The sequence below is a fragment of the Podarcis filfolensis genome, assembly GCF_964270895.1.
Source record: "Podarcis filfolensis genome assembly, chromosome: 10".
Classification (NCBI taxonomy): domain Eukaryota; kingdom Metazoa; phylum Chordata; class Lepidosauria; order Squamata; family Lacertidae; genus Podarcis; species Podarcis filfolensis.
The window spans coordinates 50647971-50661842 of record NC_139612.1 but is presented as its reverse complement, the minus strand read 5'-3'; the positions used below and the strand labels follow the sequence as shown (position 1 = coordinate 50661842).

The 13872-nt window shown below is 42.2% G+C and overlaps 1 protein-coding gene across 1 annotated transcript in view; it reads left to right on the top strand.

The window, feature by feature from the left end:
• POLR3B (RNA polymerase III subunit B) overlaps positions 1 to 13872 on the top strand; it is a 60931-nt gene that overhangs the window by 41076 nt on the left and 5983 nt on the right. Inside the window, exons 24-27 of the mRNA XM_083574081.1 lie at positions 8352 to 8455; positions 10397 to 10563; positions 12537 to 12650; positions 12921 to 13094. Coding sequence (XP_083430207.1) covers positions 8352 to 8455; positions 10397 to 10563; positions 12537 to 12650; positions 12921 to 13094 — 559 coding nt within the window. The remainder of the gene's footprint in view (positions 1 to 8351; positions 8456 to 10396; positions 10564 to 12536; positions 12651 to 12920; positions 13095 to 13872) is intronic.

The following is a 13872-nucleotide window of genomic DNA, read 5'->3' as shown; positions in this document are numbered from 1 at the left end:
GAAAGAATTAAAATCGTACATGAAGCTCCAGTGAAGAGGCCTTGGACCGCTTTGGGGGGGAAACCCCCAGCAATGAGTTAATTGGGCAAATATACAGAAGGATGTTTTGAGGGCTGGGGGTGGGTGAGCAGGAAGCATTGCTCATAGTTTCTAAGCATAAGTGAATTCATTGTTTTTCTTTTTCTATTCTTGTCACTTTTGCCACACACAAGCGTCTTGTGTAACTCCATGCAGTTTTGGAGCTTTAAGATTCCTTGCGAAAATGGGAGTCAATCCATTAAGTACTAAATAATCTGGAGTAGTAGCAATATATTTTAGACCCGAGTAGCCCACATGGTGCCATCCAGATGTTGGGCTTCCACTCATTAGCCCTGCCCAGCAGCCAGAGTGATGGGAGTTGCAGTGCGACAACTGGGGAGCACCATGTGGATTAGCTCTGCTTGAAGAGAAATGGCCATTGATGCCTTAGTGGAACTCAATGTTGGGGGACAGGTTGTTTTAACCATAACATCTGGTTCCATCTTGTTGGATCTCTTAACCAGTGGTGGCCAAACCTGGCCCTCCAGCTGTTTTGGGACTACAACTCCCATCATCCCTAGCTAACAGGACCGTGGCCAGGGATGATGGGAATTGTAGTACCAAAACAGCTGGAGGGCCAAGTTTGGCCACCACTGTCTTAACCCATCTCATCCCTTGGATCACAGCACTGAAAGCATTACAAAATTGTATTGAATTAAAACGAAGCACAGAATTATCCCCCCTCCCCCCCCTTTCCACTTGAAGCATGTCCATACAAGACTCCCAACTTTCGTAACTTTTTTTTTTAACCACTGCTTAACTTGCTGTTCTGAGTGTCAAGTAAGCATTTTAACTCAAATAACAAACAGGTAACCTTCTGACCCTTTTCAGTAAATCTCTCCCCCCCCCAATTTCCCCCCTCTCCTCCCTTCTCCCAAATTACGGTAGTTTAGCATTTTATGGCACAGAATAAAAATCTCCCAATTCTGTTTCCAAATAGTATATATCCTAAACACATTTTTCTGAAGCTCTCGAGTCATTCAGCTATGTGTATTTTGTAAAGTTCCTATGGTTATTGTTTTACAATAGCTGCTTCCAGGAGCATTGTAGGGGTTTCAGTTAATCAGCTCTTTGTGTGCTTCAGACTATGCAAATTTATCACACCAGACCATTCAGCAGCTCATGGGAAACCAGTGTACAAGCTGCATTGTCTTCTAGCGCCTCCTCTAATTTAAAATGGTTTTAATAAAGAAGCTAATCAAGTTTGCTTATGTATTATTTATCTGTCAATTTTAATTCTGGCCATCTCGATGTCATATGAGAAGTACTAAGTGATAGGATAGATCCACAAATGATTCAGCAACGGAACAAAACTATAATTAATTGGTGCTGCTTTGCCCTTGCACATATTTAGGCAAATAGTGTCTGCTAACTAGAAGACCATGTAGCTTTGGCATTTGCAATAATTTATTTTGCTATATGATAAATTGGAACCCCAAATACTTCTATACAATTCTGAATTAACAGAGGGTTTGGGGGGACGGGGACAGATTTAAATCACATTATCTGGGTCTCTTAATGCCAGGAATAGCATTGAATCGGTTCATTTATTTAAATCATCTTTATCCCACACCTTGAACATGTGGCTCGTAGGTGAACTTTGAAAGCATACAGTTAAAAGCATTTTTGCACATTCTGAGATCTCTGCTTGAGTGGCATAGAACAGTAGAAGGTAAAATTCAAGATAAATTGTATTTATTTGCTTTGAATGGCCATCATAATGTCCTCTTCTTTGCTCTTTAAAATATGGCAATCCTACCCAACAGAAACTAGCAGCACTGCAGCTGTTGCTTCTGTCCCAAATGTGTCATAGTTTGCACTCTGTATACTATGGGCTGAATCAGACTTTAAGCATGATAGGATTATTTGCCTTATTTAGAACCTTAAGAGCTTTGTCATTATGAAAAGTATCTTATGCTTATGATTTTACTCCTACTGACAGATTTTTTTGATAGCTGAGCAGTATGGATTTATTATTATTATTATTATTATTATTATTATTATTATGAAAGCAACAAATTCTACTATAAATGACATGGATCCTTGGATTTTGTACATGGAGGGAAAACACAAAAAATGGTGCAGGATATATCTGAAAGCTTCAGGATATCTGCCTAAGACTTTGGGCTTGAAAACTGGAACCTAATAGATACACAGCCCCATTCAATCTGGGCTCTGATATTTACGGGGCCCTTCACATGGACCCTGGACACATGGAAACTGCTTCTTCATGAGCTACAGGATGCCATATCAGTGGATCAAGGCCCATGAGCCCAGCACTCCCCATGTGATCAGATCTCTCAATAATAGCTAAGCTATGTGGGAGCATCAACAAAAGCAGCCAGGGTAAAATTCTAAGGTCTTTATGTCTTAGAGCAAGATCTGAGGCCACTAACTCCATGACCAGTAAAGCCCAAACAAAAGGCCCAAATACTTTTGCAAAGTATTCTAAAATATATGTGGTGCTTTTGATTTTGTGCTACTCCCCGCTAAAATATTTTGAATGGGGCAAAATTATCAACAGTTGTCTGATTAAATCTGATGCCTGAAAAAAGAGATATATTTGTGCAAAACATGTACACTATCTTGCATGCTCCTTACAAAAAGTTACTTGATGTGTATTCCACAGAAAATGGGGCATATTGGATTATACTTTTTACTACGCAGACGCGATAGAGAATACACAGATAAATGATATCTGATCGATAAAGAACGTATGTTGAAACAAAAATTGGCAATGCCTTGCTGGTATCCATTTCTAATAACTTTGAATTATGACCGAAAATAATACCAAAATATATTCTTAATTGCAGAAACCAATAATATAGCTATCGTGGTGCTAAGTGTGAGAGCTCACAGCATTCAGGATCATTGTAAACTCTAGGAAGCTGCAATATACCTATTCAGCTCCATAACTACAGTGATTGGCAGGAGCTCTCTAGAATTTCAAAAAGGTCATTCTCAGTCCTATCTGAAACGGCCAGGGTTTGATCTAGAGACCTTCTGCATGCAAAGCAGATTCTCTACCACTGGGCTACAGCTCTTCTCTTCCGCACATACTCAACAACCCCACATAATCTGAGCATGTAGGTTTTTCCCCTTCATTCATTTGTAATCTGCCCAGAGGACTTTTATTATTGGGCAGCATCTAAGTGGTATAAATAAATAACATTTTAATTGTGCCCTCAATGACCCAATACCCTTTTTGTTAAATTCAAAAGAAAAGAAAAGAAAAAGCAAACTCCATGTGATTGTATTTGAAACAGTACAGAATTGTTGAATCCCTTACCATAGGAGGAAAGCATCTATCTAGCTTGTCTGTCTAATGTTCATTCATTTGAAGATCTGTGTTTGGGGATGGATCTAAGCACGTCCAAATCACACAGATGAACTCCCATATGCCTGACTCAGCTTCCGGTCACCCTGCTGGGATAATATGTGAATTGTCCACATTAATCTGATTTGGAACTATAATTTCTCTTCTAGAGGGGCTACGTCAGGGGCTGCCTTGTAAACAGTCCACTGGGATTGCCTCTTGGAAAGGAATTAAAATTCTGATTTGTGCTCTTGCTTCTCTTCTCGTGCAAGGATGGGGAACCACAGGCCTGGGAGACAAACCCACCACCGACGAGTGACCCCTGGAGTTTGCCCAGATGACAGGGTCCCCCCCCAAGTCCCCAAAAAAGTCCCTACCCCTGTCGTAATGTTTTTGGTAGGGCGTGTGCAGGTGAACCACCTTTTGAGTTACGTCCTATGCTAATCTTTACACAATGAGATCACTCATCTGTTAAAATGATCAGGAAAGGTTCTTCTTTGGGGTGGGGGGCTTTCTTCTCCCCCACCTCTCACGTGTACTTGTTGTTGTATGGGAGCCACTTCCTTCTTGCACAGTCCTATACAGGAGAACCCAAGAAACTGTCCCAGTCAAAATATGTGCATCATGTGGCTTGTCAGCCACATGGGACTGTACCCCAGGCAACTGTCTCTTTGGACCGGAAATCTCAGATTGGGGGGGGGTGTAGGGGTTTTCTCAGCTGTGTCTCCTTGTCTTGCAGAACTGCTTTGTTTCTTTTGCTAAATTCACACCCTGCTTTTCCTTGTAAAATGCCCAAGCTGACACACGACAAAATGCAATTAAAATACATCATCTAAAAAAAGCGACCAATGATTATAACAATAAACATAATAAAGAATAACACAGTAAAAACAATGTGACAAGTAAGGGCCATTAAAAAAAAAAGATCAGAAAATGACAGCTAGCTAAAAGCATGTTAAACTTAAAGTGCAGCATGTATTAGAAGAAGTGAATATATATATATATGTTTATGGAATACTCTCTCCAAGAAGGCACACCTGGATCCATCACGGTTTGTTTATAGGCACCAGGCAAAAACATTCTTCCTCACCCAGCCGTTTGGATCTTCATTTTTTGCTTATCTTCTAGTTAGGTGGGTTTGAGATGGATTGGGTATATATGTGTGTATATTGTATTTTAGGTTCTTTTACCCATGTTTTTAATGTGGGTTTATTTTTTTGGGGGGGGGGGTTACAAGTTGCTTTGAGTTTCACTTTGGGTGGGGGGGAGTGAGAAGTGGCTAATAAATACAATTACAGTGGTACCTCAGGTTACATACGCTTCAGGTTACAGACTCCGCTAACCCAGAAATAGCGCTTCAGGTTAAGAACTTTGCTTCAGGATGAGAACAGAAATCGTGCTCCGGCGATGCGGCAGCAGCAGGAGGCCCCATTAGCTAAAGTGGTGCTTCACATTAAGAACAGTTTCAGGTTAAGAATGGACCTCCGGAACGAATTAAGTACTTAACCCGAGGTACCACTGTAATAGTAATAACATTATCCATTATTACTATTATCAACAGCTCCACAGGTGGTAAATAATTATAATCCTCTAAACCACCTACATTAGAGGATTAACTTAAGCGGGGCGATTGGTACAAATTATAAAGATACAGAGTAAGGGAAAGCAGGCAACTTACTGGTCATTTTATGGACAAGGGTAGCCTCTTTATAATATAGTTTGGCACCACAAAATGTAAGATAATGTTGAACTGCACACAGTGCTCGGGACGTTGTACCTTTTTTGTATATTTTAAATACTGATTTGTATCCAATGCTAGTTCTCGGACCAGACCCGTTGAAATTAATAGTCATGTCAAACTGTGGTCCATTCATTGCCGTAGTAAAACTTCATTTGAATATAATTCATTTCACTTATCGTTTAACTGTATCCTTTGCTTTATATCTTTCTCACGTGGTTGTTTCTTATGTCTTCAGTTCTGTATGGTGTTTCCCCCTCCTAAACAAATAAGTAATTTTTAAATACAGTGCAGCAGAGCAAGACAAATTAGCTCAATAGGTCAAACACCTGTTTAAATACTAATTAAAAAAAGGTTTCTACTTGTCACTTGAAAAGAACCGAAGGTTAAGCAGACCTTGCTCGATAGGGAGTTCTGAAGTTTGTGCATACCTAGTGAGAAGGTCTTCTCTCAGGTTCCTGCCAAATGCACATCAGATGGTGCCGGGTGGGACAGAAAAAATGAGTGAAGTCCTTTCTGAAGGACCTCATCACCCAAGCAGGCCGTTGATCTGTGGAAAGTCCACTTCCACTCCAATGCTTAGGAAGCAATACAAGGCATTTTTATTAAAGTGTATATCTGGTGATCTCCCATAAGCAAGTTCTATATTTTAGTAAGGTCAGGCTACTTGATGAAAAAGTGGTATTTTGAAATAATTCTTAGTTTTGGATTGAGTCATTGTGCTGGATTTTTAATGCTTAAGCATGGTGGTTGTTTTTTTACCGCTGGAGAGTTTTGTAAGCACTGTATATAACTAAATGGAATGTATCTTCAAATAAGGAGGACAACGTAATCCTATGCACATATATGCAAAAGGAAGTACTGTTGATTTCAGTAGGGTTTACTCCCAAGTAATGTGTGCAAAGGACAGCAGCCAAAAAAAAAAAAAAGTTTCTTGGAGATGTTGTCCTGCAGTCATCGTAGCCCCTTTAGAAGACTGCTTTGCATTATTCTGTTTTACTCAAAATACTTATTGTGTGGCTCATGAAATGAACCTTAAAACAGGTGGCATGGCAAATGTGTCCACAGTTTCTGTTTCTTTCTAGAACTTGAGAAAGACAGAAAGCTTGTTTTAAAATAGCCATGAGCATTAAATTTAAGGTAATATGTAGACTGGCATTATTTTATAAATAAATAAATAAATCTCTCTGATTAAAGAATATATATATATAAAAAATAGGCTGAAAATAATTTAAAATAACTTGTAGCATTTGCAGAAAAAAGAGTTTTTTTGTATATGTACAGTTGTACTTTGTCAGGTCTTCACAGACTGATGCTGCTTTAGTTAGTTAGGAAGCTAAGTAGTTATATTTACAAACGAGAGCGATAAAAGATTTTTCTTGGAATTAAGAACGTTTCACTTATTTTGGAAAGAAGAACTTTCAAAGTTGCCCGATGAGTTGGATGGGGTTCACTCCACTCGCCCCATCTTCCAAATCTGTCTAAATATTTTGTTTTAACGTCTAATCTCATTATGCTCTCTTTGTGTTTAACTTGTATTAAAATCTGTCAGCTATGACTGGTCTCATAAGCACAGTCAGCGGACCAGAATAAGTTAATTATTTACTTGTGTCACTAGTACTCTTCATCTAATGAAATGCACAGCTGTGTTAGATCTGCAGTTGGACGTCTCGATTCCATTGTTATACAAGTCAGCAAAGGGTAGAAGCTGCTATGATGGAGGGGCCTCGGTTCTTTCTGCTGTTCTGCCTTTCTGTGTCGATTTCATGGATCTTTTATCATTCACTTTCACACAAAACAAACAACACAGCGCCTGTCTGCTATGGGAACCGTCTTGGCATATAAAAGGGTTTCCAGCGCCTGAAGTAATTTTAAGTTAGTGCAGATTTAATTTTTGGCTTACAGGTGCCCTTTCCTCCTCATGCAACCAGACACAATTTCCTCGTTTGGAGGAGGGGGAGGGATGTATGTTTGGCCAAACCCACAATTTAAGTGGGTGTGAATTTTATGTTGTAATTCTTTTGCATATTTTTCACACGTGAGAAAATTATGAAAATGATTTTTTTGTGGGTATGGTGTTACCACCAAAAGATTGGTTTGGCGAGGATTTTTTATGGGGTGGGAACCAGTAATAATGGTAAAAATCATGTGGTTTTTTTTAATGGAAAAACACAAACTATAGAAATGCTTGATCTGCTTCTTTCACTGCACCGATCCTTCCACATACTGTTAACAGTTATCCCATACACCTAGGCCCTGTTCTTATTTTGTTTTGTGTGTGTGTTTTTTTCAATTGGGCAGTGGATGTTGGTGTTTTCTGACCAAGCCCTAGTATCACAATCTCTTCTTGCCCTTCCCCGCAAGTGCCTGGTTGAGTAAGCCCTTGGTTAGAGAGTGTGCAAACATTGCTTAACCTTCCCTAGTCCAAAACTCTTTTCTCCAGTTATAAAATGTATTGCCCACTTTACTGTACAAATCTACAAACTCTAAAGTATTTTAAAACATTTTACTGTGCCACTCAACTAGTTTTTTGCCCACCTGTAATAAAGCCACCATACACAGTGAGAAAATTTGGTTTGCATAGACGTAGGAAAGAATAGATGATGTTTTGTTCTAAATGTTTGTGGTTCAATTGTATGCATCCTTGTTTTTTTTATAAACACATACGGTTTTCAAGTTATTTAGACGCATGTAATCCAATATTGCTAATGTTTCCCCAACCTTCTGCAGGGCAGGGAGGGAAGTTCCTTTTACAAGCAGAAGTCCTTCCCTCTAACCAAAGTTGTACCCCACTTAGTAAATAAAGACAAGGAACATTAGAGGATTCCCCCACTCTCAGTTTCCTCAAAATTTCTGTGTTGTGCCTGAGTTTAGAAGGAATACATATTCTGGGGTCAGTATCTCAGATAAAAGCCTCTGCAAAATAGCTTGACTCTCACAAAGTACAGAGTAGTCTGGATTGTAGGGTGCTAAGTGGTGGTGTTAATCACTGCAAAATGATTTTTTAAAAGTTTACATCTTTCATTTATCCCAGTCAGTATTGTTAGCTATATTTCCATGAACACCTTTAGTAAGGGAAGGTCTGTTTTTGTGTGAACTATTTTTAATTGGATAGGCTAAAATAGCATTTAACTCTTGCCCAGAAGCATCATTTTGGCTCTGCAAAATGAATTGCTTGCTTTTGTCATTTGAAAAACCTGTATATATTCTGTGTTTCAGGGGTTTGTGGCCTGATTATGCCTCAGGAGGACATGCCGTTTTGTGATTCAGGAATCTGTCCTGATATTATCATGAATCCCCACGGCTTCCCATCTCGCATGACGGTCTGTAAAATTTTTACAGTACTTGACCTTAATGCATTATTAAAAAGTGCTACTTACCTTTTTTGGGTAAATATCTATTTACTGTTAATAAAAGAAAAATGCAAGTTTTTACACTATGCATTATTCTTCATAGGGCAGAAGGTGGAATGGGAAAGTTGTGTATCTTGACAGGTAGTGCTCTCCAGTGCTGACAGACATTGGTCTGCGTGGGAATAACATGAGGAGGTTCAGGAGAACTGTTTGGCTAAGTGCCAGCTCAAGGCATGTTGCAGCCTGAGGTGGAGCAACAAATGCCCTCCCCCATTCTCACAACTCCGGGTGCATAGTACCCAAAGCCAACCTAGTAATTTTGGTACCTGATGCTGAAAATTTCACAACCTCTTCTCCCCTTCCTTGGCATGCATACACACACACACTGGGACCTCGGGTTCAGTGGCGTAGCGTGGGGGGTGCAGGGGGGGCCGGCCACACTGGGCGCAACATCTGGGGGTTAGCGTTAGGGGCACAAATCCACGGGTTAGGGAGCGCAAATCCATGGGTTAGGGGGCGCAAATTACTTGCCTTGCCCCGGGTGCTGACAACCCACGCTACGCCACTGCTCGGGTTACTTAATTTGTTTCGGAGGTCCGTTCTCAACCTGAAACTGTTCTTAACCTGAAGCACCACTTTAGCTAATGGGGCCTCCTGCTACCGCTGTGCCGCCAGAGCACGATTTCTGTTATCATCCTAAAGCAAAGTTCTTAACCCGAGGTAATATTTCTGGGTTAGCGGAGTCTATAACCTGAAGCGTATGTAACCCAAGGTACCACTGTATATCGTAAAAGCTTTAAGTATGATCATGGGTTTGGGCCCACCCACTGGGACATATTACCGTATTTTTCGCTCTATAGGACGCACTTTTTCCCCTCCAAAAATGAAGGGGAAATGTGTGTGCGTCCTATAGGGCGAATGCAGGCTTTCGCTGAAGCCTGCAGAGTGAGAGGGGAGACCCCGCCGCCAGCCCCGCAAGCTCCGGGGACAGCGGGGAGGCGCAGCGCGTCTTCCCGCTGTCCCCGGACCTGATCTCAAGGCGGGCGGCGGGGAGAAGAGCGCTTCTCCCCGCTGCCTGCCCCGCAAGCTCCGGGGACAGCGGGGAGGCGCAGCGCGTCTTCCCGCTGTCCCCGGACCTGGTCTGAGGGCGGGCGGCAGGGAGAAGAGCACTTCTCCCCGCTGCCTGCCCCGCAAGCTCCGGGGACAGCGGGGAGGCGCAGCGCGTCTTCCCGCTGTCCCCGGACCTGATCTCAAGGCGGGCGGCGGGGAGAAGAGCGCTTCTCCCCGCTGCCTGCCCCGCAAGCTCCGGGGACAGCGGGGAGGCGCAGCGCGTCTTCCCGCTGTCCCTGGACCTGGTCTGAGGGCGGGCGGCAGGGAGAAGAGCACTTCTCCCTGCTGCCTGCCCCGCAAGCTCCGGGGACAGCGGGGAGGCGCAGCGCGTCTTCCCGCTGTCCCCGGACCTGATCTCAAGGTGGGTGGCGGGGAGAAGAGCGCTTCTCCCCGCTGCCGGCACCACAAGCGCCTGGGGGGGAAATAAAATTTTTCCCCTTTATTTCCCCCCCAAAAAACCTGATGCGTCCTATGGGCCGGTGCGTCCTATGGAGCGAAAAATACGGTAATTGACTGATTATTTGAACGGCAGCCTCCCCTTCCACCTCACAGGCTGCTGCTGAAAGTCCCTTCAGTTTGCCATGCAACAAGAGACACAAGCCCAATATCCCCTTGGATATGCAGGCCTAGTTGCCTGTCTTGTTTGGACTACTATTTGTCCACAGGATTTTGTTTATCCTCGTCAGTTCCTTCTCTTTGCACCTTAGACAGATGTAGGGAGAAATCTCTTGAAGACTACAATATTTGGAGAGGTCTCGCCAAACTTAAAATACTTACTTTTCTCTGCTTTCTGCTGCATAGGTGGGGAAACTAATTGAACTTCTGGCCGGAAAAGCTGGTGTCCTGGATGGCAGATTTCACTACGGAACTGCATTTGGCGGGAGTAAAGTGAAGGATGTGTGTGAAGATCTTGTGCGTCACGGGTATAACTACCTGGGGAAGGACTATGTAACATCTGGCATTACCGGGTAAGAACCTCCTGCAGGTGACTGCTGTGCCGTATACATGTTCCTGTTTCTAATATCTAATAGTGCCATATGTGCATAACTTTAATGTGAATAGCTGCACATGGTTTTTTATTATTATTAAAAAAGAACCCTGCCACTAGAGCTTCAAATAAAATAAAGAAGCCAGCTTCTTCTTGCAGTGGAGGTTTTTTTTGTCATTTAAAATACAAAAAGTTCTAAGCAGTTTTGGCAGAGGTGCCGTGTGCTTTTGGAATATGATTAGCAGCCTTAAACCAAATGCAATAGCAAAATACAACATTGAAGGCAGGTGCTTGTCCGTTGGGAGTTTTTGTGAGCGGCTTTTGCCAATTGTGGAGTCGGTCTGGCATAGTTGGCTGGTCTGTTAACTTCCTGCTGTGTTGATCAGACTGTCTTCAGAGATGTGGAGTTCAAAGGAATATGAGAAGGTTTAGGAAGCAAGACAAGGCCATATGGCCCAGCGCGTCTGTGTTTTTAAAATGTATCTTAATCCTACCTTTCTATTTTCTACCACATCCACCCCCCCGCTAACACCAACATAATCTGGGCCACTAACCTGTTCCATCTGTCAATTCTTCCTCTTTCATAAACTATATCTTTGCTTGTCCTAAATCTGGTTTGCTACTCCAGTTAAGGATAGGGGGAAATACATTTATTTATCTTAATGAACTGCAGGTGTTTTGTATGAATCTCTTAATGGTATAATGCATTTGCATTTTAAAATGTGTTGTAAGTCACTTGGAGACCTTTCAGTTACAAGGCTTAATAGATGAGGATGATCCTAGCTGAAAAACATGGGTAGTATGACTCCTTTAGGGAAATTATGCAGGGTGGAAAATGTTTTCTTTTGCCCCACAATGTGTTTTTTGAAATCCTCTAATTTGTCTACATTTGCTTCGGGTGCCTAAAACTGCTTCCTGCCTCCCACACTATCATTTTCAGTTCCAATAATTTTCTTGAAGGTCATGTAACAGCAATGGATTGCAGTTGTACCTACCAAGAATTCAGGAGCAGTTCCACATGCCAGCTTATAGACTGACTTAGACTGACTTAAGAGGATGACTTATGGAAACTCTCCCATGACCTGGAATCTTAATAGCTGGAGGAGCTCTCTTGAAGCTAGTTAACATTTTAGTTATTCTCGGATGTAGCCACAGAGGTATCATCTTTCCCTGCCCCCATGAACTGCAGATCATTCCACTTCTTCCATAGAAATCAATGAAACACATGCTCCTCCAGTGAGCTGTATGGAAAGTGTTCTTTGATCACAGAGCAGTGAGTGAGAGGAAAAGAGAAGGCACTCGCCATACTCAAAATACCCCTTTTGTCCACAGAATCTAGGGCAGAAGAGGAGGCAGGTGTACCAACCCCTGTCAGGTAATTTCCTGCTTCTGGGGCTACCACATTCCATTGTTCCTGCTTACTTTCCACTTCCGTTCCTCCCATCTTCCGGCTTTCTACCTCTAGTACCTGCATCAAAAGTCTTTGCCAGGAATTTCTACTGAAAGCTGGATTGGGTGGGGGGAAGGAGAGAGAGATTGGTTTGGCTGACTTGCTGTGTGTAGTGTGGTACCTGCTTGAAGTCCAGAGCTCCGTGGCATTGAGATCCTGAAATAACAAGCTGTTTGTATTTGCAGTGCACCAGCTCTAGGGCTCTTATGCACCATGATCTGTGTTGAATCCTTTCGTGTTTTGCAAGATCAAGTGTCTGGCTGAAGCTTCTCAGGTCTGCAAGGGATGGCTCCTGAAGTTCTCCGTGGGTTATTTCTGAAGGGGGTGCAGAGAATGTGGTCAACCAGAAGCCTAGTGGTTGGTGAAAGTGCAGGACTTGGGGAACTGGGATTTATCCTACTCACTCTCACAGTCACTAATACCTGTTTTCCTTTTTGTAATCTTATTTATATAAACGATACTTTCTTAGCTTCTCTGAAACAAACTTTCTTCTTCCCTCTCAGGGAGCCATTAGAAGCCTACATCTATTTTGGGCCAGTGTATTACCAGAAACTGAAGCACATGGTTTTGGATAAGATGCATGCAAGAGCTCGGGGGCCCAGAGCTGTCCTTACCAGGTATGGCAGAGACAGGATCACAAGCACAAATGCACAACACCAAAAGGCAGCCTTCAGGTCTGCTCCATTTCTCAACAGCTATACACGTGTAGAATCTTGCACAGAATGCAAAAGCTTCAACTATAGCTTGAAAATATGTAAACGGGTCATTTTGAAGCCAGGGAATGACGTGTTGGTGTTCTTTGATTTGAAAAGGGAGGGGGAGTCAGGTGGGATTACCTGTTTCAGTGGGACAACATTCCCAAAAGTCTCTACCTGTTTGATTGAAAGGCAACCGACGGAAGGCCGCTCCCGTGATGGAGGCTTACGGCTGGGAGAAATGGAACGGGATTGCCTGATAGGCTATGGAGCTAGCATGCTCCTGCTGGAAAGACTTATGATTTCGAGCGACGCGTTTGAAGTGGATGTGTGTGGCCAATGTGGATTGTTAGGCTACTCTGGCTGGTAAGCAGACAACTGAATTTTTAATGTTTCAATGTGGTTTACCCAGAAGCTTGCATATGTGTGTGGTCCCTGCTTTTACGTTAAGTGAGAGGTTTCCCTCGACAAATGAATGCAATACGGTGCTTTGCACACGTTGCATTTTGACCTGTGACACAGAGGATACTTGTAATGCCAAACTCGAAGGAAGGTAGCTCTTTAAAAGACTTTTTTAAAAAAATGCTAATAATTTATTCTTGGTATTAATGTGATGCCTGTGTTCTTCTTACAAAGCAAACCTCAAAGATTATTTAGTCCTTCTAGTCAGGGGTTTAGTGAAGTTTTTGTAGTGCCCGCAGAGCTTCTGGATTATGTCTTTACAGGACAAAAATCATTTAAAAGGGAATTGGGCTCTCCCTTGTGTTTTTGGCAGAAGATTATCTACTTTTCTGGAGATATTCCAACCATGTGTGTGTGTGTGTGTGTGTGTGTGTGTATATATATATATATATATATATATATATATATATATATATATATGTATGTATATATAAAGAAAATATATATATATATCTAAAGAAAAGCTACCATCTAAACTTAGGCAAACAAAAAGGGCTGAGTGTAGGAATTGAGACAAAGATGTGATTGCATGTATCACTCATGTTACAAATAGCTGACTTATCACAGTGCTTTCAGAAGAGAGGAGACCAGCTGTGTCAATGTCCTTTTCTCATCTAAGATCCAAATTAGACCACACTGAAAAGGCTGGCAAAAGAACTTAGTGGGACTATACCTTTTGTTC